Below are 24,445 nucleotides of genomic sequence, written 5' to 3' on the forward strand. Positions count from 1 at the left end.
AAAAAGGAAAACTTTAAATTTTCATTTAAATATGCTGCTACTTCAAATCAGTAAATAACCTGTCCACTGAATTTGATCAAAATGTGAATAATCGTATGACATTTTTTGTATGAATGAAACACCAAACCAGATGAGACAATACTGTCAGCAGTACATTAAAAAATAAAAAAGGTGGCAAATGCTTTTTCATTCAAGATTTATTTCACTTGTCAAAAGAAATTTGACAAGTATTTATTTATTTGTTTTAAACAAATGATCAATGTTTATAGTGCTTAAACAGACCTCCTCCTTACCTCAACTGCTTCTGGTGTGGTAAGTTATTGCTGAGATGCAGACCAGTTCCCAAAACCCTGTTCATGATTTGACTCCTTTCAACAAGGCTTCTGGAATGGAGAGATGATAAATGTTGGGCAAATTAAAATAAGTAATTGCATACATTTGAATTTGGATGTCTGTGCATGTTCCATTTTTTGTGAGCAATTACCTGATGTGATACCTAAATGAAATATTTTCATTGAATTTGTTCGAACCTTAATATCTGGATAATAGATCTATTGATCACCACGGGAAATTGCTCTTTCTGTGAGTTAAGATGACAGTTAGTGCTTGCTGTAATTTTAATGAGAATTGGACTTGCTTGTTTTTATTTTGTCGGCGTTCTTTAATTGGTATGTAAAAGCATGTTTTCTGTGGGTTGTTTTATGTTAACTTGAGGAAATCCATTTCTAAATTTTCTGGAATACAATTAAGGTAATTTAACTATTGCAATAATGTCATTTTTACCAGGTGAAAAGAGACAATTTTTAGGTACTTGGTAATAGTGTCAGTTTGACATTACTTTTCCTTGTGGTTGAGTTATTTTTAGCAGTGGAAAGTAAATAAAGGACGAACTATGGTCCTGCAGATAAATCGTGATTTGTCAAAGTTGCACTTGTGGCTCCTGGGTAAGGAACTCATAGAGGTGCAGAGATCCTGCTCTGTAAATTAGTCTTTTTCATTTCAAGATATATGCGGTTCTCCAAACTGAAAGTTATGATTTATGATTTTAGTTAAAATATACTTGGTGTTCACTTACATATATTTGCTGATTTCAAATGCTTTCTTCCTTTAGCTCCTATTCTTTGTGAAAATGCTGGGTATAGATACAGACAAAGTACCCTTTGAATGTAACTTCTTTTTTAGTATTTAATTCCTGCAGGATTAATGGAGGCAGTGAATTTCAAAATTCATTTTTAATTTATTTATTTGTTTGTGGTCAGCCCATCTATGGACTTATTGTAGAGGAGACAAGAATATTCTGATGAGTGAGGAAGTCAACCCAGGCAAGTGCCCCCAGGGTATAATCTTGTTTCTTGTGACACAGAAATATAATTTAGTCCAGTTTTTCAGCATGCCTAGCATAGAATTTTAAAGAAAATTTCTATATACCGAGCACAACTTAGCCAAGAAAGAGAAATAGCATAAAAGAAATAGTATGTGAGTTGTGAATTGTCCTCGGATGCTGCAGTCAAGTTTAGAGGTATCTGGTTGCAAAAAATATGAAAAGTATCCTGTGATATTTTACTTATTTTCTTAAATTGCAATTGATAGTTCATTGCTTGACTTTATTAGATTAAGTTACATGTATTGAACCTCCAAGAGAATGATGCTCAAGCTTGGCAACATCCGGTTTCCAAGACTTGACAGCTTGCTATGCCAAGGGATAGTATGCTTAACATCAACCCATTTCATGTGAAAGGAAGGTTGTTGTAATACTGTTTTGAAAGCAAGATAGGAAAAATACCATTTGTTCTCTGGTGAAGCTTGCTGATGATAAAAATTTTCTCCCTAATACCCCAAGGAACTTTTTGAAGAGATTTTGCCACATGGCTTCCCACAGAAAAGATTGAGGGATCTCCCTGGTTTACTGGACTCCTGAATGATACAACACTAGCATTGATACATGCACTATGAAAACATTAGAGTACTTAAGGTGTGTTTGGTGATTAAATAGGATGACAAGACCTATTCTTGTCCACATTAAAGCTTTCCAAAAAGTCTACAGTCTAATGTGTGTATTTATTGCCTTCCTATAGATACTGCTTTTTTTACCTACTGTTCTTTTTTCTTGCATCTCCCTATCTTTTTTTTCCCTTCAGTAAAGAGGTGTCGTGAAAGTTCACGCAGTAGAAGTGTTGCAATATAAATAAAGTGCAGTTACAAGTATTTGTAGTTACAGAATCTGGCATAAATGTTTTGTCATTGTTTAGTGAATACATCTTCACTCCTTCACATCACTAGAATTTTCTTCATATCACTAGAAGTTTTGGAAAGAGAATAAATGTTTATTACTGCTAAAAGTATGAATTCTTTACATTTTTAATGATATCAGGTTTGCTGGTTGCATATATATGCAAAAAGGAAATGTTAATCTGTCATGTGTAATAAAGTAGCAGAAGCAGAGAATATTTGAAATTTGTACTGGAACTGGAGTTTAATTTGAATTAAATGGAAAACATTTATTTCATGCTTCTAAATGAGGATTTAATTAAAATTAAATTAGTTCATCTTTTTAGACTTACCCCTGAATAGGAAATTTGAAACGTGCTTCAGTTGATGGTTGTTTTTCTCTGACTTTGATTAATTGCTTTCAAAGTAAGTGGAGAATCAGTACAGTAATTTCATAATTACACACAAGTGAGTTAACTTGAAACTTTAACTAAAATAACTGTAAAGGAAGTTTGATCTTGGTTAGTGTCATGTAATGCCGTGCATCTTCTGTGAATGATTCACATTTGTAGAAGTGCTAATTTGAAAAAAGGACCATACTATTGATACTACCCATTTATTTATGAGACACTTCAGTAGGGAAATGTTTGACCAGGAAATATTATTTTTCAAAGATGTTGGAACAGTAAACAGAGGTTGAATTAAACCATGAAATTAATGGAAATATTCTTGATGACTGGAGGGAGCATTGCATCAAGCCCTACATCTGTAAGCATTGTTAAAGATTGCTTGATAGAACTGTTAATGTGGGTAAAGCCTGGAATGTATTCGCCAGACCTGGCATGGCACATGTTAAAAGCACCCTCTGCGACTGAGCTGGCTGCTTTCTCCCTGGACAAATGTTAAAAACAAATAAGCAAACAAACCCCCACCAAAAAGCTTATTCAGAAGTTTTAAATTACTGTAGATTTGCTTATTTGTGATGTTAGTAACATCACTGTAAACATAGCTGAGGCTGCGAAGCAAAATGATTTTGCAATTTGAAGATCTCAAGAAAATTTTATTTGAATTAGGCAATTCATAGTAAGTCATTGAGATGCATTAAAACTAGAATCACAATTTTAACAAAAGACTTTTAAAATAAACTTTACAGTCACTGTTATTTGAAAAAAAAGTGCCTTTCCATCATTTGGGCATGTCATTGTATGCTGAATTTATTCAGTTTCTTTTTAACTTGCACTATGGACTTGGAAAATTATTTAGCAAGATGTTTATGCACAAATTTAGGAGAATTAATTTTACTAAAAATTCTACAATACCTTGCAGAATATCGTAAAATATACCACAGATTTATAAACTTTTAAATGAAGAGCTATATATATTTACTAGAGATGCTTCTATTTCTTTTTCTTTTCTGTATCTTTCAAGTTCCAGGGTTAGCACAGAATATTCAAAGTTAATTTTTATTCAAGGGTCTGGCAGCTAGCTTCATTGAAAAGGAGGGAATTTGTGTATTGCTTTTAACTGAGATAGGTCTATTTGGATTGTTTTATGTGACTAATGTCTTGTTAAGCCATAGAAGAACTTGGTTAATAATTTTAAGGCATTCTTGGAAGCTTGAATTAATGTTTATTTATTGAAAGGAATTGTATGTTCATTTTTTCTTAAACAGCTTTTCTGTCAGTATGGCTAGTTGACCTGGAGGAAGTGCTTTAGAAACTTGACTGCTATATTGCCAAATTCTAACGTATTACCATTTTTAAAACCAAAAATGTATTTACTTGGGTTTTAGTTAAAGGGATATTTGATTTTTTTAATTGCATGGGAGAAAACTGCAATCAGATTGGGAGGAAGATATTAAGCTTCTGTTGCTACTTACCATAAGATTTTTATATGCTTTAAGTCTATACTGGTTGTTTACTTTGTAAAAAAATCTAAAAAATTGCTTAGATTGAAAGGAAGGTAAAATTTGGAATGGAGACTATATGTAGCCTGTTTCTGTTATGGTATTATATTGCCTTAAAATGTACACTAGGTAATTTTTATAAAGGATGATGCATATTTAATGAAGAAATTTATTTATTTAAAAGGAAGGGTTGCCAATCAGTCTAAATTTGTTTCAGTTAAAACTTGATGGTCTAAAGACAACTTATAATCCTTTTCTTGTTATAAAGTATTGTCAAATTTGTAGTAGTATCAGTTAAGTTTATGGAAACTTTGTTTTAAGGTGGTTTAAAATAGAACTAAATCTTTAATTTATATTTGATGGCACCTGTTTTCATTTTGTTTCCCCGGCAACACCAGTGGTATCAAAAATTGCCCGTAGACCACCCTGGTGTTAGAGAAGAATGAAACCAGCCTGGCTTTTCCATTTCAGCCTTTTATTTTACTGACTAAATACTTAGACACACAGCTTTAACACACATTCAGTACTTTGTGAACTAACTCAAATGATTTGGGTATGCAATTTGGGATTTTTTTTTTAATTAGAATTTTCTGTACTAGTGCCAGGTTGTGTTGTTCTGCTATTTTGAAAATGCATTGAGATATAGGAAGTATTTTTGATACCCTATGCCAGAAAAAGCTGTGTTTGAAAGCTGTATTGTTCACAGTTTTTAGATAACATGGTCTGTTTTTAAAGCTTTGTGGATCCAAATTTTTATTCCAGATGTAAGTTCTCATTATTTGGGAACATGGGAAAGAAATAAAACCAACATGAGTGTTACCTCCCGATTCTGCTTTCTTCTGTGCCTCTTTACCATATCTGAAATTTCATATTGATTATGAAAATTACCTATACAGCATTCCAAACACCACAAATCTTAATGCATTATCAGTTTTCGTTTCAGAAAGCGGACATGGACATAATTCTTGCAAATACTCTTTATCGTTACCTGCTTGCCTGAAAAATTCTGTTTTACTGAAAAAAGTCTCCTCTGCAATGTATATTCCTGAATTCCATGCTATACTGTTGATGTTTAAAAAAAAAAAAGTTGATGTTCTGCTGGAGCAAATCAGATTTATGGTGAGAACTACAGAAACACTGGAGAGTCTGGGAAGTTTCAGTTGTCTTACATTTTCCATTCTCCCCCAGAAATTTATAATAATTTTGCAAGATAATGAAGTAATCTGTTCTTAGAAAAGAGAGAACCTCTGATGGAATTCAAGGGAATGATGGCCTCTGTGGTACTTCCCAGTGTCCTGATGCTGTGACTGAAGGCTTGGCAATGGAGATGGCAGCCCAGTATTCTCTCTGCTGCTGCTGCTGCTCCTGTTTTCATGCTATGAAAATGTAAAACAGGTAGCATCAGCAAGCACAGGATTTATGGGCAAACTGATATGCATGTGTTGAAAAAGTCATCTGTTTCAAGCAGGATGTTCCTTGTGAAATATAGTAATCGTGAACTCTAACAGTGGGACAGAGAGCATGTCTACATTGGGCAGGTACATAAGACACAAGTGAGCTTTGCCTGTACCGTCCTCTTTTTACTTTTCTCCAAGAGTTTCTCCAGAGCAACTGTGTGTGCACTCTAAATGTCTTGCTTTCTTTTGTTTCTCTGAATAATAATACGACTAATTTGTATAAACTGTGGTTTTGCAATTCAGAAGTGGTTAGCATTTGATTTTTGGGAATGAACATGAGCATGTGCGTGTTCATAACTTGTAAAACATGCTGTTGTCAAACAGATTAATTAAATTATTTAGAAAAATTGGGACAAAGTTTTAGAAGTTGATCCTTTTAACAGTCATGTGTATTGCCATGTATAAATTGTGACTCTGGAGCAACTGGTTGCATTGCCACTTGCTTGGTGTGAAAATATGTGAAGTAGCTGAAGGTTCTTTCTAGACTGGAAATATTACAGGTGCTAGAGAAAGGTCTTACTGCTGTCGCCCTGGAAGAACAGTAGGACACTAAAAGCCAAAGGGCATGTCTTTCTGGATGGGTGTTGGAAAGTTGCTGGGTGCTCAGGTGGCTGTGCTGTCAGAGGACATGACTTGGCTCCAGCTCAGGAGCAGTGCCCTGTGTTTACGTGCATCTGTATCCAAAGTAACATACCTGGCCTCTGAGCTCGTTTGCGTGTTTACATCTCTCTGGGGAAAAGATACCTTCTGTTTCAGGCTGTAATTCATAACCTTTAATACTGGATTCATTCAAAGTGCCTGGACTGAGTGTGGGCACAGAAGTGCATTTCTCTAAGTGGCTAAAGCATGTGCTGCAGTATTTCTGATGCTGTCTTGTTGACTTTATGCAAGTTGAGGTTTGATTAAGATTTGGTTCAGCATAAAGTTAGCTGATGCAAAGCTTAGCCTATTAAGTTTCTCTTTTAAATTAATTTACTGGAGGAGGAAGTGTATTCTTTTGCAGTGATTCTGGTCAGACATTATGATTCCTAAAGCTGCATTAGAGTTGTCTGAAAAGGGCTTTGATAAAAATCAACTGGATTAGCATGCTCATAATCTAAGAGTTTGTTCTCGATCCCTTAGTACTTTATCCTTTTCTTATAGATGAAGTCAGTGGGTATAACATTCATTTTCGTCAGCCGTTAAGGGTCATACATGTCCTCCAGGTGTTGTTTCATGCACTGAGTGCATTCTTTTCCCACAGCTGTTACTTTAATTACTCACCTATATTCAGGAAATAAAAACATGGTTAGCTCAGCTTTCTTTCACACCTCAAGGGAACTTATTTTCCATAAAATTTAGCTTTACTGTTACAGAAGAAGAAGGTCTACCGTGAACATCATAATTACATTTGTGACACAGTTAACTGACACGTGGTGACTAGAAGGAAACTGGCAACCCTGGCATTGATACAGGAACGGTTTTTTTGCTTTTTGTAACATTACTTAGATCAAAATATTCTCTTGATGAATGTTGCCAAAATAAGTAATTTCACACTCCAGAATTTCAGCAATTGACAAAAGTCTCCACGTTTTTTGGTTTCCTTTGACAGTTACATTTTTATAAATGGCCTCGCAACTGACTTTAAAGGCAGTAAACTAGATTACTAGGGACCAAGACTCCAAATCTGGAGCTAAAAACAACCACTGAAAATATCTTCCTTTCTATTTAAATTGGAGAATTGTTACCTAGGCTTTACTGCGGTAGTATACAAGAAAGATGATATGACTTCTTCATTATTCCCTTCTCTAGCTTTGTTGTGTTTTTGTGATATGAATCAAAAACTCTATCATTTTGTGATCGCTGTGCCCAAGACAGTCTTTAATAAATAAAATTTAATTTAATTATTTATTTGTAAACATCCAGAGAATTTTAATATTTTGTTTGTAAGAATTCTGCTAGGCTTTTGACATTGAAATGGTAGCTTTTGGTTGCTGTTGAGACTTCAGAATTTATTAACAAATAAAGATTATCATCTGTAAGAGAAATTTGTTCTACAGAGTAAAACATTATGTTTCTAATGCCTTTGCGTTTCAGATGGTGATGGTTTAAATTATGACACCAGTCCTGTGCCTTAGGGCTTGCAATTCTGTAACTTTTTTCAGATGCATCAACTAAGCATTGCCTAATTTGTTATGAAATTGAAAGAAAAGTTGTTCAATAATTCTGACTAAGTTGTGCTGCTAACATCTGTTTCATATAAAATACTGGTAATCTGATAAGAATTGAAAGAATTGTGTGATTACTAGTTTCAAATAACCATTCCAGTGATGGTCAACCAAAGATGGCTTTTCTTTCTTTGAGAGTCATTTATATTTGTGGGGTGTTAAGTCCAAGTGGCAGAGGAAGCTGATGCTTGGTGGCATGCAAAGGTATGTTGGTTTTGGATGTTCTTCTTTACAGAACCTCTGGCAAATTTATGAGCTATGTTTTCACTTAATAAATTTATCATTAAGTGTATTTATAATTCAACTAAGGAAATCGGTTCACTAAAAAAATGAAGATGACTACTTGTTACAGACAGTAAATATGTATGCTTGGGTTTTATATTTTCAATAAGCATTTTTAATACATAAACAATGGTTCTCAAAATGTCATTTGGCAGGTGCAGGATGTGTTCTGGAAGTGGAGAGTATTACATGGCTCTGTTTTGAGCCAGAGTAACGGTCGGATTATCCCTCACCATAAATTAAGGCCGAATTTTGATACTTGGTCTGTGTTGTTAAGGTCAGGCAAGATGTGCTCAGAAGTGTTGTCTTTTTTCCCTGATTTCCACATGAATTTTTGTCTCCTCCTTTCTTATCCTTAGTGCTTTGGCTAGGCAAAGGGGAGCTCTCCAGCAGGCAAGGATGAAAAAGTAAGTAAAGCCGAAGAGGTGAAGCTTGGCAAAGTCTTCATGAGAGACTGAAGTTCTGTTTCACACAGCTTCTCTTTCTTCACGTCTGTGGTAATTTTAAGTGTGAATTAATTTGATTTACATTTTTGGTCTTCCTGTATGTGAAGTTGTGCATATTAAAAGAATAGGACGTGCTACACTTGAATCTAATTCAGTATTTTTAAGGACTTACTTGGCTCCAGTGTGTTAGGAATGTTAGTGAAGATGAGAACCCAGTCATGGTGATCCTTTTGCTGGGGAAAGCTCTGCTTTCAGATTTTTCAGTAGTAGTTGTTTCATCTGTATTTTGTTCTCGCTACACACCAGCTTCTTAAAGGGAAGAAACAGTGGCTGTGAGCTCAGGGTGTGCGTGTGAGTGGCTAATGGGATTCACCATTTCTTAACTGCTGTACCTTGTGCTCCAGAACTTCAGAGTTATGCTTCATCTCCGATGCAGACAGTCTTACTAGGGGAATACATGCAAGTCTTGTTCAGAGGCAGAGCGATGAGTTTAAAAAACTTGCCCCAGAAGATAAATAGATGGGATTTTCAGACAAAAATGAGCGTTGTATTCTTCATGTATTTCCCATAGTTTTAAACTACTTCCAGACATATGGAAACCTGCCTCCATTGAGTGAAGCTGAAGAAAACAATGAATTTTTATTTTTACTGGTGAGTGGGTGTGTATGGAGTTAGTTTTTTAGAGGTGTATACATGTGTATATAAAATCCCTATACATATCTCAATATCTATAAGTCAACTTGTGTGTGTATATATATGGAGTTAGTTTTTTATATACAGGGATATATATTTATGGATATATCTTTCAAAAAATGTTATATATACACACACGTGAGTTCTTTGATTCTATATGCTTGCAAATAATGAATGCCCATGGATGTTTTCAGGCAGGCAAAAAAGTGAGTGTTTAACTATTTTTTTTTTTAAATTTCCGTGTTTACCGACACTCAGAAGGCATTGTTTGGTCAGTAACTTACATGATATCTTCTTGGTGACCACAGGAGCATGGACTGTTGGTTTCTGTGTAGCTCTTTGCAAAATGTTTATGCTACAATGAACTTAAATCTCCATGTGATACTAAACCGAGGTGCTTTCAGTTTTGTTGCTGAGAATGGATGCCTCAGGAATGCTAAACTTGTGTGTAGAAAGTGCTTGAAGTTTATATGGGTCTTATGCATTTTCAACACTAATTGAATGTCAGATATGTCCTTTGGAGTGGAATTAACCAGAGCATCTCATAAATCATTGTGTATTTGTCTGTATTGCTGGGCAGATTCACATGAAAACATTTTAACTTTTTTACTTTCAGTCATTAGATATTGTTATATGAAAAATGCAATTACAAGGATTGTATCTCTGAAGGATTTTATCCTGGGTTTATTCGATCTAAAACTTTTGCTGCTGTTTCTAAGGTCAACTTTTTAGTTTAGTGTGTGTTTGAATTTCAAGTCAAGCAATTGACATGCGTGTCTTTTCTCTTTACATGGTTCTCTTCTAAACCGTTGCCTGTGTCAGTCTGACATAGTAAAGCATTACAGCCCAGCAGTCTGTAACAGGCAAGTTCACACTCCCTCTCTTTAGTTTTCTGTGTAAAGGAAGGGTGGAAGAATCTTGCATCTCCCTTTCCTTTTGTATGTCAGCTGATTTAGGATTATCTATGGAGTTTGCTACTGCTTAAAATAAAGGGTTGCTTAAAATAACTGAATAATTTCTTCAAATGAGTGCTCTTTATTCTGGTTGGATAGTTTGTTTAATCATCTTTATGTCATTTCTAGTTATGTTTTTTGTTCCCTTTAACTTACTGAAGGCTTATTCCCTTCTTCAGTGGGCATATCCATTTATGGACAAAGAAGATAATTCACTGCACATGGGACTTGGTGGCCTTGGTTATGTAGTGCCTGGGGCTGTGCTGCAGGAAAATCCCTTTGGAGTGTGCTGTGCTGTTTTCGAATTACTGCTTGAAAGCAACACCCCACGTAACTCCTTGTAAGGAGCCAAGAGAAACTGCCAGAGCAGTAATCAAGATACTGCCCTGTGCACTTTCAGGTCTTGCTGTCTGTTCTAGGGAAATCTTTGCTTTACCACTTAGACTCAGTACTCTCAGGCTGAGTGCTGTGTCTTCAGGAAGCATGCCCAGCCTTTCTCTACCTGAAGTTTAAGCCAGTAGATTTCAGCAGCTTTCCAGTTCTTGCTGTCTTCCAATTCAGTTGTTCTCATTAATGATTTGAAATAGGTTTTGGTGCACTGTGCAGTCTGATGTTAAGCTACACGTGTAGGGTTGCAGAAGGAAGACATAAGCTCTGAATACAGTGATAGAGAAAAGAGGGTTCCAGAAAAACATGACACTCTTAATGCAGTCTTATAGTGGCCCAATTTTATATTAGCGTATTGCTTTGGCCTGGATGAGTGGCCTTTATGTCTGGAATTTGCATCCACACTCTTCTAGCTCGTAGCTAACCTTGACAATCTGAGACTCGGGTTGCCTGATGCAGCTTCAGTGTCTGCCTGTTATAACATCGCAATGACATCTGACTCTCATCATTCACATCAGAAACTTTAGACATTAGAGCACCTCTGTGGCCTGAGGACATTGTATGTACATATGACCAAGAGGAGTGATCTCATAAGAGGGATTGCTTTCTCCCAGTCTTTGTGCAGACGTTTATAGGAATTAGGTTATTATTTTCTTATTTTGGCAATCTAACCAGCTGATATTTTTTTCAAAATTGTATGCATTCCTCAGCTAACATAGATGTCATTTGTGCTTTATTTTTCTATTTGCTTATGAATATCTCTTGCCTCTGTTGTCTCTGCTGCAAGTGAGCTCTTCAGATGCTATTATCTCAGGCTGGATAGAGGAATTTCTATGAAGCTGCGTGAGTGGAATGAATACATACAGTTAGAGCAAGAGAGAGGTGAGATCTTAATTGTTTTCAAAGTGTGCCTTTCTCAGATCTGCAAAGCCTTCAACTTGGTAGTTCCATATATGTGCTGTAAATTATTGTGCCATTCAAAGGCTGTTTAAGCAAGATGAGTCTTGAAGATGCTTTTTGAGATGCTTTTCATGTGAACTATGCCGTTTACTTAGTAAATAGTTATCATATTGCTGGAGGAGCCAGCAGTATAAATGCTAACATATCATTTGAAGGAGAGGAAAGGCCATTTACATGTAACTGTATATGACTGCCGTGTCTTGAAGAACTTTTGCATTCAGAAATCCTTTCCCCCTTCTGCCCTGTGGTATTTTTTGTATAAACTGGGGACAAGCTGCTAGGAATTAAGGGTATGATATGGCCCATTTATATGATATCAGCATTTCTAGTCACTGCTTCAGCTATTGCTATATTGTTTGCATACTTGAGTGATTGCAACAGCCACATTGCTAAACTGTAATTTTTTCTGTAATATAGGCTGTAAGTTTTTGTCCCCTAAACTGTATGTGAAGGAATGTTATTTCTGTGTGTACTTATAGTAACAGGACTCTGCTTTCACTTGACTTTTTTTCTCTGCAGTGTCAGTCATTGTAGGGAAGCTGAGATACATGCCTTTGACTGGAACAAAAGACAATAGGTAAACCAGATCCTACCAAAAATTTAGAAAATATGATTAATAAGTAAGTGTTTGGACAGGGCAGTACAACAGGACCCCACAACCAAAACCTATGAAATTTTGTAAGATATGCCAGGTCAAATAATTTGGGAGTCTTGGTAGATGTTTGTTATTTTTTTAATCTTCTCCCTTCAGGTTTGTTTAAAATTTGATTTAAGCAAAGGAATATAGATGCAAGGCCAATTCACACCATTGTGGATCTTTTCTCTCAGTGTCTTTGTATCTTTCTGGCATCCAAATGTTACATCCTATGCTATGAACTTTTTTCTTAATTATGAAGACTTTTACTTTTCGATGTCCTTGATCCTGTGATGTCATGTGCATGCAACTAAGCAGCTTATCTGCATGATTTCTGTGTATTTCCTGTAGGATGTGCAGTATTTTGAAGATGATGGCCAAGACTGAAGGACATCTAATTAGCATTGGATGCCATTAGCATAATGCATTTTAATTAGCCTGTGTTGCATTATACTCTTGTTTCCTGTGTCGGGTGAAATTTGTTAAAAGCTGAGCAGATCATGTTGGGAGGAATTAGAGATGGGTAAAAAACCTCAAGATGATACAAGTAATAACTAACTTATATAATTCTATGTGTCATAAAATAAACAACTAATGGGGCTACTATTTTATAATATGTATTACATTTTACTTTAGCAGTTGATAATACTGTTTGAGAGGTGGATAACTTGTGAGGAAAAAAAATATGCCAAGTCCAGACATAATTAGAAAGAATATAGTTGACAAATTTGCAGTCAGTTGCACTAAGTCTAAACGGATGTTTTATTTAGTAGCATAGGTCTTAATTACCATTTATAGCTAGTGTTTTTGTCAGAAGAGAATCAGTTCTTGATCACAACTAAGACATTAACAAAGACATACTCTTTACTTGTTTCTTGGAGATAGGTTTAAGGGTTTTTCTGCCCCTCTGGAACTAGTTTCTCTGCATTATCAGTACAGGTTATTGTATGGCTAATTACATGGAAGTTTGGGTTGATTTAAGAATATAAATGTTATTACAGAAATAGAAGAGGCTTAGACCATTATTGTTTTTAGTGCTCACTAGATCTAAAGTGCTATGTTTTTCTTTTTTACTGTGATATGTTCAAATGAGCAGGCTTGAAAAGGTTGGTTAGCCACTGGGGATATTAAAAATAAAGTGGAAACTAAATTGTTTATACTTCTTAGAATATTAAAAATGTGGTTTTTTTAAATTGGGTGGAGAAAGAGGAAACAACAAAAACTTCTGGTGAATCTGTTCATATCTATCACCTCAGGGTGGGAAAGAGGTGGCTTTTAAATTAGTACATTTCAATATGAGAAATCTAGAAGGCATACAGGAAAAAAGTTAGTGTTTAGCTTCAATTCTGTGTTTGATGTTAGTCAAAATGTAATTCAAGCAATTGTGTTCTGTAGCCACTGTATGACCTACCCAGCAGCAATCAGCCCCCCTCTCTTTTTTTTGGAGAGGGGGGAAGCCAACAGGCCCATGTTTAGCTTACTAAATGTCATCTGGATTCAGTAAAAAACAAGTGACCTGCATTGAATTAGCGTAATTGTAATACAAACAGAACATCTCATAGTTTTGGTCTTATACAGGAAAAGAGAAAGTTGGAGAGATTTTTCAGTCTGATAAATAAAACTGAAGATACAGAGAGTCAACTTTGGCTTACAGTTCATTTTACCTTTTTATTGTCTCTTTTTAAAAAAATTATTGGCATTTGAATTTTCTGTGTACATTCTCTCTTTGGAACATTTTCCCTTTTGGAATATTCTTCCTTAGAATGTATGTTGTGTCAGTTATTAAATCATGAGCAGTCATTACCAGTTGCAGTTTCCTCAGATGCAATGCCATTTAAGAGAGATATTTTTTGTTGATCTACCTGGCTGTCCAGAGTTTGGTATATTGTTTTACCTCTGTCATTTGGTCGGATTGCTTTTGAATTCCATTATGTAGTTCATATTTTTCACTTACTGTTCCAGAGAGCAATGGTTATACCTACAAAGCTAACAAAGTGCCATGAAGAACTTAAGTGTTGGTTCCAGTAATATATTTGAATTTTAACTCTTAACTATGATCTTGTAGTTCTATAATTTAGTTTGGTTTGAAAGGGATATTAGTTTTTCAAAATGTAAGATTAGTGTCATTGTGTAAGTAATACTGTGCCTTGGTTATACTTCTCTTTCCATTTGGTTATTCAAATGTCCAGATTTTACTTTGTGGTGCCTCCCACTGCATGTGTCTGCATCATGGCCTATGGAGTAGAAAAAATTAGTTTTGCTCTAGCAACTACATTTCCTTACAGGGAAGGATGTGGCCAATTATTACAGTAATCTAACAATGGAATTCAAGGGACTAGAGTGTTAATAGTATTTATTCGAAGCTGTTGGGTAGAACATTGGAAACACTAGCTAGACAAGAACAGTAACACTGTTCTCTGTACCTACCTGGTAGCTGGGAAAGCAACACCACTGAGCCTTGTATTCTCTTAAATATCCCAGAGTGTCAGTGGAGCAGAGACAGCAGAAGAAGTTTTCATTCTTCGCTTGAAGGTAGGCGGAGTTTTAAGATGTAAGAACTCAGTTACTCTTTCGTAGACTACAAAATCTTCTGTAATTAATTAGTTACTTCCATTATTTCAGTGGGACATTGGCATTTAGTATCTGGAATTTTGTGATCTATAACTTCAATTTTAGTTCTTCGTTTGAACACTATGAGTGGGTTGGTTTTCTTTGTGCTGGTGGCTTTTGCTGCCACCTGTTCATCTGCTGCCATTGTAAAAAGTGAAGTGGGAAGCAGCAACCATTGTTGTAAGCATTGTTCCTTTATGTTTCGTGTTTCTTGCTCATTCTGTTTCTGTACCTAGGTGACCCAACACCCAACATGATAATTTATTTCTTTTTTTTAAGCTTTATTTTTTTAATTAGTTTTTAATTCTGAAGTCACCTTTGGGTATCCCAGTGACTTGTCAGATACTAGATTTTTAAATTCAGTGTGCAGATTATTTTTCTGGCAAGACTCTACTACAGTTGTGACATGTCTAGATGAAATTCCCACTTTCTTTTGTGCAAACTGTAATGTCTCGAAGTATTACTCTTTAAATATAAGACCTTACATAATCCATGTAAAATCAGAGGTGGGAGAGTTGTTGCAAGGGAGAGAGAGAGCAACCTGGGAAGAGGACGCACCTGGAGTTTGATTTTAATTTCATTTCATCTTTGTGTAATGCACTCATCCATTGAATTTTCAGGTTAAACACGGGGAAAATACTATGTCTTCTGAAACTGCGTGATTTGTATGAGCACAAGGCAAATGAGTATGTGGCAGTGGTGGAAAAGACCTTTGAAACACATGCCCAGATTTTGATCATAAAATTCTGAAGCGGTGTTTGTCTATATTTTTTGGTATAATAAAATGACAAGTTCCGGAACTTCTCAGGTAGTTTATGGGCAGCTTTCCTACTATGTGACCTGAATATTCATTGTTAAAATTTAAACTCACTAGCTTTTCTTTATAGACTTTGTCCCTCTTTGAAGTGTCAGTTAACATGTTGGAGACTTACCATGCTTCTCACTGTAGTTACCTCCTCTTTAGACTAAGCAATCCTAATTCATTCAATCTTTTCTGCAGAGTGTGTTTTTTAAATATCTAGAGCATTATAATTGCTCTGTTTTGAACTGGCTTCAGTTGGTTCACATCTCTGAAAGTGAACACAATATTGCTGCTGGAGGACTAACATACCCTGAATGAAGAACTACCACATATTTCTTGGATGCCTTCTATCCTTACTACTGTGATTATGTCACAGGTTTCACATTTAATATCCAGTATGTTTACTGCAGCTTTTTCTCACAAATATAAGTTACTCACTCCTTGACTTTTCTACTAGTAAATATAATTGCGAATGCAGTTTTTCCAGTTCATGTCTCATTAAATGTTTCTGGATGTACTCACTGCCTCATTTTCTCAGAAAATACTGTGAGAAGAAGAAAAAATATTCTGTTAATAAAGTAAGCTCTATTATTGGAGTTTTTTGGAGGGACAGTAAGTTTCATATTCTGGGTAAAAACTTGGAACCCTGTAGGCATTATGTCTATGAACTTTCAAGATAGTACTGAATCAGGAGTAAACAAATGATGGTGAAAGAAGACTAAATTAATCTTAAGAGTATTCCCTGGATTTGGTTATACAATGTGCAGTTTTTTAACCATTTACTTGTTTTGTAACTGATAAGAAACTAGTTGTTAAAGTTCAGTGCTGGAAAAAAAGAAAAAGTTGTTCAGGTTCAAGATTGTGTTATTGATCTCTTGGATTCTGTGAAAGGGGTGATAACGCAGTGATTAAGTGATAGCAGGATACTTCTGTCTGAGAGAGGTATCAGCATTCACGAAGACATATGTTTTGATACCTGGACAACTGTGTGACTGGGAAATATCCCTTAGTCAGTGAATTGCCTGGTTCTTGAGCAAGGATCTATCGTAATGTATAATTTGGTCTGAGAGACTCCTAAATGTTGACATTCTCTGAGAGTTACGACAGAGTTGGCTAATGGCCTGAAGTGGCTCCAACTCTCTGTTATGGTGGTTTCCTCACAAAGAGGAGGTGTTGCTCATCACTATCAAAAGGAATTTTTCTCCTATACCACAAAGTTTAAAATACTTTTTTTTTCCAAATCTGTGTCAAGAAGTTTACACCACTACAAATTCTTTCAGTCTAAAGACAGTTTAATATCCATTTATTTTTTTCTACCTTAACTCCTCTCCTCACAAACATTTCTTTCCCTCAAAAAAATTTTAAAAGCCCACATACACACACTGTGCACACTCTTCTTTCTCCTCCTGATTAAATGTATCTTGCTCATCCAATGCTGAAATTGAGGTACTTTTCAGAATAATAATAATGAATTAATTTGCAGCTCATTTAGGTTTTCCTTTTGGTGAGTGAAATTATTGGAAATACTGTCCTAGATGTTGTCTGAATGCTGCAGTTCCTTTCAGCTGTTTGAAACTCTTTTACATTTTTGTAAGACTTATTGACTTCCATTGTCTTGTTTTCTGGTAGCATTTGGATTTTTTTAGCTGTCAGGATTTTTTGTTTTAATTTTTTTTCTATGTCCCAGGACACTAAAAATGTGTAGACTTGTAATTATTGTGGATGTGAACTTTCAATAAAATGTTAAGTACTTATACTGTTTAGTACCTATATGGGATTATTTACAAGTTAGGTATTTTCCTCTAAAAATTCCTGTATATGTCAGTTAAAAAAAATACCAAAACTTTAGCTGCCTGGGTAGTTTAAGTACAAAATCTTGAGTACCCTGAAATTATTTTTGTTTACAGTGAATGCCTTTCCTTGAAAAATGGTGTAATTTCACTTACCCAAAACACTCTCCCCTCCCACTCCAAGAAAACCCCCAAGGAAATAACAGAAAATCCCAGTGAAGCTGAAGAACAATTAAAAAACTTTCATGAGATTGTAGCAATGAAAAATAAAACATGGAAGTAACTTCAGACTTTAGAAAGGCATTTGTTGCCCTCCTGTATAGGCTTGTGATCCAAGTTGAAGAAAGGCAAAACTTTGCGGATCAGGTTTCTGTCTTCCGTTGAAACGTCACTGACATCAATGACTTCACAACCTTGCAGATGAAATGAAACTTGAATGTTGCATCTCTAAACTAAAAGGAAATGAGAGGACAGTGTTCAGTTGAATGGCAGAATTCAGGAATATTTTGTGTTGAAGAGCTGGGTTCAGGAAATCAAAATAGCCCTACTGGATAGAAACATTTGAACTATTCCATATCAAAGTAGAAGATGGAAAATTGGGACAAGATAATAGTAGAAAACTACAGGCAAAAGTAATGAAGACTTCCCAAAATCATAGGGAGTTTTTTTAATGTTTTAGAAGAAAACCTGGAGAAACATTGATAGGTCTGCTGGACTCTAAGGGAGAGGAAGAGAAAGAAGCCAACACAAGAAGGTCACTGCAGATAACAAAGTTGTTTCTTTGCATACAACTCCATCAAATCAGTTGTTGGGTAGCTTCCAGATATCTTTGGATAATACAAGTGATGGCTTATGAGAGGTCAAGAAACTTTAGAAAATGAAGCAAAGCAATGGATAAATTGGTAAGAGCAGCATGCTGAGGTGATATTTCTGGGAAAGATTGGTGGTAATAAATGTTTTTATTACTTATCTGACAAAAGGGCCTGATAATGAACAGGCATATATGCAGATGACATGATCCTTTTAGCTGAGTTAGCAGGAGGAACTTGTTCTTTTTCTTGATAATGTGATAGCAGCCAGTGCAATAAATTCTGCCTTTTAAATATACCAATGCAGGATGTGGTAGAAGTTTAAAGTTATTAAATGTGGTGGGATTGAAAAATCAGTTGTATAAATAAGCTTGTTTAAAACCAGTTTTAAAAAAACCAAACTGAATGGCCTTAGAATGCCAACTTCTTCAAGCTGTTGTCACAGAACAAATTACCTTTAATATTCTTTTGAAATGTAACACAATTTTTTAGAATCAAAGAATATACCAGGTTGGAAGGGACCCATAGGAATCATTGAGTCCAACCTTTAGTCGAAAGACTAATTCAGAGGTGAATCTCGAGGCACCATTCTGTTGCATGATGGTATTAACAAGACAAGGGTTGATTCTTTTCAATAGATTTACGGTTGTACTTAGTATTGCAAAATGTTTGAGATTGGTATCTTTACATTTTTGACCTGTCCTAACACTGTCAAAATATTATGAGCTTACCAGCAATAATAAATATACGGGTCAATGTAAATGGCTTATCTTTCAGTAACCCATCTTTGCTGTTAATCATGTGATTATTCTTTCCATTATGTATCTTTTCTTTGTGTTTATTACTTTATTACTTTACATCTTAAGTGAATCATACTTTGCTTTAATCAGCAAAGGTCATTATTCCAGGTGGAAGCTTATGACAATGAATGGCTGTTAAGCCACTGGTAACAGTTATGGTTTGTTTTATTTGGGTTTTTTTCCCTCTATGATGTTTTATTTTATTTTTTAAATGCTCATCGTGTTAATATGTGTCATTTCATAATAAAATAACTGAAGTGTACTACTACTTATGTAGTATTGTGTACATGATTTAGTGAGTGGTCACCACTAAAAACTATCAAGGTGAGCACAGTAGGATTGCGTGTTAAATTTCACATACATTTCCCTCATTAGGATTAAAAATTCTGTATCAGTTATTGTTTGTCCAGAAGTTCTCTGAACTAAATCTCCACTTATCCCTTCCTGCATTTAGTCCTGTGTTGATAATGCTAGCGAGAATCAGCTTGGATCAGGCCTGGATAGATATCTGATGGAAGCAGACCTGTTTGTAGTTCTGCACAAAAGGTATGAGTACACTAGATGATCTTCATCAACGTCTGTTTGCAGATGGGAGGAGGAAGCTGGTGATTTTTAGGGTGCTTTTAACAATGAAATTTATCATCTGCTCTGAAGCAGATAGTAAACTGACTTCCTTGACTTTAAGCAAAGTTCAGTAACTCTGTTTTTCACTTTTGTTGTTGCACTATTGTAGTTCTGAATTAAAAAACCCAAACCAAACAAATAAAAAAACCTCAAAAAGCCACACCAAGAAAAAATCCTCAACAAAGCAAACACAATGTAGAACCTGCTAGTATCTGACCCTTCTCCATGCTGATGTTTAATTTTTAGGCAGCTGCTGAATTGTGTAACTGAATAATTAGGGATGTTTCAGCCTTTTTGATGGCTGTTCATGGAGGGAATTTCTATGGCATGTATCACAAAGAAGAGAAAAACGTCTTGTAGCTGATTCTTTATTTCTAAGTCAATAAAATGTTACAGTATTCAACCTTAAATAGGTTTTCATACTATGAAGTGCATTACTGAGTTTAAATGTATTTTGATGTTTGTTTCCTACAGTATATTGATAAACTAAGTAGTATAATTGTGGTGCCAAAAACTGTGGAGTTACAAACTGGTGTTGTGTATCCTTACCCTGTTTATAAAAATAAAGTTTCTGTCTGTAGATTCCAGCAATGGAGCTTGAAAATTATAAAAATGCCACAATATAAAAATCTTTGCTATCTCCTTCAGTGACATTCATGATACTGGGCAAATAATAACAGTAGAAGTTATACTTCTGATTTTCTGCTTTTTATTATGAGTAATTAATTTCAGCTAAGCAATAGAGGTAAGTTATTCAGGAGCTAAAACCCAAAAAACGTAGTACCTCTACTAAATTACTGTTGATCACTTAATGTGTTTGTGGGCTGTGCAGAATACAAATGTATTACCCTGACTGACAGGAAGAATGAGCTGCAAGGATTTTCTGATTAGGAATTTCCAAGTGTGGTGTATGAGCGTCTCATTTTTCTTTTGGCGTTTCCTAATTCATCATCATCACCATAATTACATTTTCACGCCAATAAAACTGTCAGTAAAAGAACCTTCATGGAAAAAGTCCCCTGTTTTTAGCCTGGGCTTAATTTAAAATACTAGGCCCTTTAAGAATAATAAAAAGAACATTGTGCTGACTTGTGCAGTTCTGCTCTCATTTAAGACTTGGTCCTCAGTCTGGTATTCAGCTTAACTGTAACTGCTGTGATTGGGCAGGTGGGTGCTACCAGGCAACAGGTATGGTAGAAACTGTGATGGATTATCTAATGTCCAACTCAGAAGTTGCCCTAAAAGCTGCCTTGGATGATCTTCCCCCCACCTTTTGTCACGCGTAAATTATAATCTGCCTTGCATTCTGGTTTCACTGCTGAGTGTAGGATTCACCTTGGACCAATGTGTGAAAGATCATTCAAAGTAGAATTGGGCTCATTGTTCAGAGGTGGAAGGGCCAGTTCAGCACAAATTTGGAATGGGCTATTTTATTATAGGCAGGTGAAGACAAACACAGATTAAGTTACCATGATCCCTCAGGCCCGAGTTCTGGCATCTTGCAGCTTAGAGATTTTTTTTTTATTTTATTTTTAAATATGATTGAATGGTTAAAACTGAAGACTGAGTCATAGAATCTAATGCCTTGGATGTATATTTGATGTGTTACTCATGTAAGATTTGTCAATCTGTCTTAGAAGTGTAAGGTAGTGTGGAAGGTGGTGTTGAAGGTGGGAGAGAGAAAAGAATTAGCCCCAGTTCTTTCATAGTATGTCAGAACCTGCCCCCTCTGTTTAATAATTTCATCCTTATATTTCTTGCAGTTGTTACTGCCAGTTTAGCCCATGTAATTGGGTGGATGGTAGCTTGTATTTGGTTTTTCTTTTAAGCAACAGTTGCCTAACACTGGCTCTATGAGCACTGTCATCAGCCCTACTGTGAGAGCTAAACTAATACCAATAGCTGTGGGAAACTTCTGAAAAAATTACAAGTGGAGTGGAGGCAAAAAAATACTACAAGTAATAGTTTGGGAAAACACAGGGACTGGAAAAATCTAGGGTGAGATGAAAAGAGGCATGAAAAAGCCCAAGCCTCTTAAGTTTCCCACTTACATTGGCACCCATGCAACAGTGACTCAAATAGTTTTGTTTTAAAAGAGTAAAATTGTTTTAGGATAGAAAGGATCTATTTGACAAGAAATGGAAGCAAAAATGAGGAAGAAGTTCCTGTCAGATAAGTGTTTTGTTTTTATTCCTGGAGATTTGGGACTATCTTTATAATTCTGCAGTGATTGCTTTGCAAGCTTCTTGGAAGGAAACAAAGTAGTTGAAAGCTGAATCATAGACTGTTTTGAAAGAGGGAGGGAGCTTAATTTTTATGCAGAGAAATATGGAAGCCAAAATGATTTAGTTAGAGAGGGAAGATGGAACTGAAACCAGCATTTTAGGCTGTTTAACGAAATGCAGCATTGAGAGCTGGAGGGAGAGGTACACATTAGCAAGCGCATGACATAACTACCAAGTTTGACTAAACATTTGGAATAAATAGTTTCTATGTGTTTTCTTGTATTACAAAACTGCATTTAATTTTTTTTTCAGCTAAAGCAACTCATGTGACATAGCAAGATTTAAAAACCTTCCGTTTAAGCATTTCATAAATATACATGTTCCTGAATTAGGTATTTCCAATGAATGTACGAAGTATAAATGTGGATTTAGGACCCTAACTAAGACTTGAGTATCTCCTTTTGTGAATTTCATTGTCTGCCATAGAAGAATGATTCATGAATTCCCTCTTTTTTCTCATTGTCCTTTGTGAATTACAAAGTCACTTCTTTGCTGTGGTTCTTAACTGCTGTGTAGTTCATGAAAATAATTGGTGAAGGCAAACATTTTTCCTAGAACTGTGGAGCTGAGTAGGACTCTGTAACTGAGCTTTCCTTACCTGTGGAAGATAGGTCAGTGTTTTTTATCAAATAGTAGGTACACATTTTGACACCAGATAAACAGAAGTTCCTAGTCTTCTGTTACAGCTGTGTGTTTTCAATAGCTACTGCAGAGTGAGCTGTTAAGAGTAGCTGAAGATAAGATCAAAAGTCATCAGTTCAAAGTTCAGAAGAAATCATTAATTTCAAGGACAGAAACAGCTGAGTTTGTTAGCCACAGCTTTACACCAGAAGCACTTTACTTGTACTGACAATCTTGCATCATAAGTGAGGTAGATAAGGCCAATTACCGAGAACCACATTTCCTCTCTGAGTCTATATAGTAGTTTGGCATGACTGCCACTGAAAATATAAAGCTATTGTAGCATACATCTTAATTAAACCAAATGGCCAGGTCTTTTCCTGTGATTTTTGTGTTAGGCAGATAATGAAATGAGTTTTGTAAACGTCTAAGTGTTTGAATTATAGAAACTATTCAGTAATGAATTAATTTTTCATTAAAATTATGGAAAAGAGTTTTTGCATCATTTTGCATGGATTCTACTTTCCTCTGGAATATGAGAAGAATTTTTGAATGAGGGTTTGAATGAGTTCAGCCAGTTTTCAAGGCCAGTCAAACTTCTTAAGAAGTTATAGATACAATCTCATGAAGTTCTCTCTGCCTTTTCCCTGTGTTTCAAACACAGGCTGAAGCTTCTGTCGCCTCTACTATGTTAAAAGCGTGCATAATCTCCCATTTCAATTTTTTCCTCTTTTCTGAGTATGTATTTCTGCATATGCTTATAGAAAAACAAATGAAGAACTTTTACTCCCTGTGACTTTGGAAAATGTGGTTGAATGGAACCTGGGTTTAGAAAAAAATAATAGCTTATTGTTTGTGTCAGTAGACCTAGCTCTGAATAGTGTGTTGCTGTTATGTGTAAGTCTGAAGTGATGATACTGAATGCATTTGAGGTATTACAGACAGAGGTTCAAAATTTTTTCTTTTTTTACAGTAGTCTGTCAGAGTTGTATGGCTTTTTTTTCACTTACAAGTGTAAATTTATAATTAGAGGAAAATATGGAAAGAATCATATAGAAAATGGAACAATATATATATAATCTTAAGTAGGACAAACATTTTTTTTATATAGCATGAATGTTTTTTCCTAGTTGAAAAATGTGTGTGCATATGGTTCTCGACAGAAGAAATTTCTGTTATGTAGGTAAAATGTTTCCTTTTCAATTTCATGTAAATTCCTAGTGCTAGCAGACAAGTTACTTCATTATTTATGTCATTTTTAGTGTTGTTTTAGATATTTTAGCATATGTTTCTAAATGTTACTTGGAAAGCAAGTTTTAAAACTTCATCTGATGAATTATGAATGCAAAAGGAAGTAATAATCTTCCCAAATTTTCTAAGCAATTCTCATATAAAACTAGTTGCAGTTAAGAGAGGAGAAGGTGAGCTTGGCTTTTCACAGCAACTTCATATGAGTTTGTTTAAACAAGCAGTGCTGTCATTTCTACTAAGAATTTCTGAAAGAATATAATAATCTCTTGAGATTGATGAATAGCAATAGATTAAATAATGAGTCTTGTGCTCGATGGGGTACCGTTTAAATAGGTAAAATCTAATGGGAAGTAGCTACATTAGTAGCAGATGGATTTACTTCCTGAATCTTGATCTGAGTGGAAATCCTCGCTTACTTAAAATTTGTCTTCCAGATTCTTAGCCTGATAAGAAAGGTGGATAAAGCAGGGGTTTTTTTCTTGGCTTCAATGCTGTGATGATGTGTTCTGTTTAAACTTGCTATTGTGTGATTTTTATCTAGGCTATTTTTATGATTCCTACAAATCCCCCTCCAACCTTCCGGAAGCCAGAACTCTGGTCTGATGAATTCACTGATTTTGTGAAGAAATGCTTAGTGAAAAATCCTGAACAAAGGGCTACAGCAACCCAGCTGCTACAGGTCAGTATTTAAGTTACTGAGGTAAAGCAGATTTTATGGCT

The 24,445-nt window shown here is 35.4% G+C and overlaps 1 protein-coding gene across 1 annotated transcript in view; it reads left to right on the forward strand.

Annotated features, from left to right (window-relative positions):
* The window catches only part of STK3 (serine/threonine kinase 3), a 127,375-nt gene that overhangs the window by 31,932 nt on the left and 70,998 nt on the right, over positions 1 to 24,445 (forward strand). Inside the window, exon 7 of the mRNA XM_027692387.1 lies at positions 24,267 to 24,404. Within this exon, the coding sequence (XP_027548188.1) occupies positions 24,267 to 24,404 (138 nt within the window). The remainder of the gene's footprint in view (positions 1 to 24,266; positions 24,405 to 24,445) is intronic.

Source organism: Neopelma chrysocephalum, unplaced genomic scaffold, assembly GCF_003984885.1.
Source record: "Neopelma chrysocephalum unplaced genomic scaffold, ASM398488v2 Primary Assembly neopelma1_86, whole genome shotgun sequence".
NCBI lineage: Eukaryota > Metazoa > Chordata > Aves > Passeriformes > Pipridae > Neopelma > Neopelma chrysocephalum.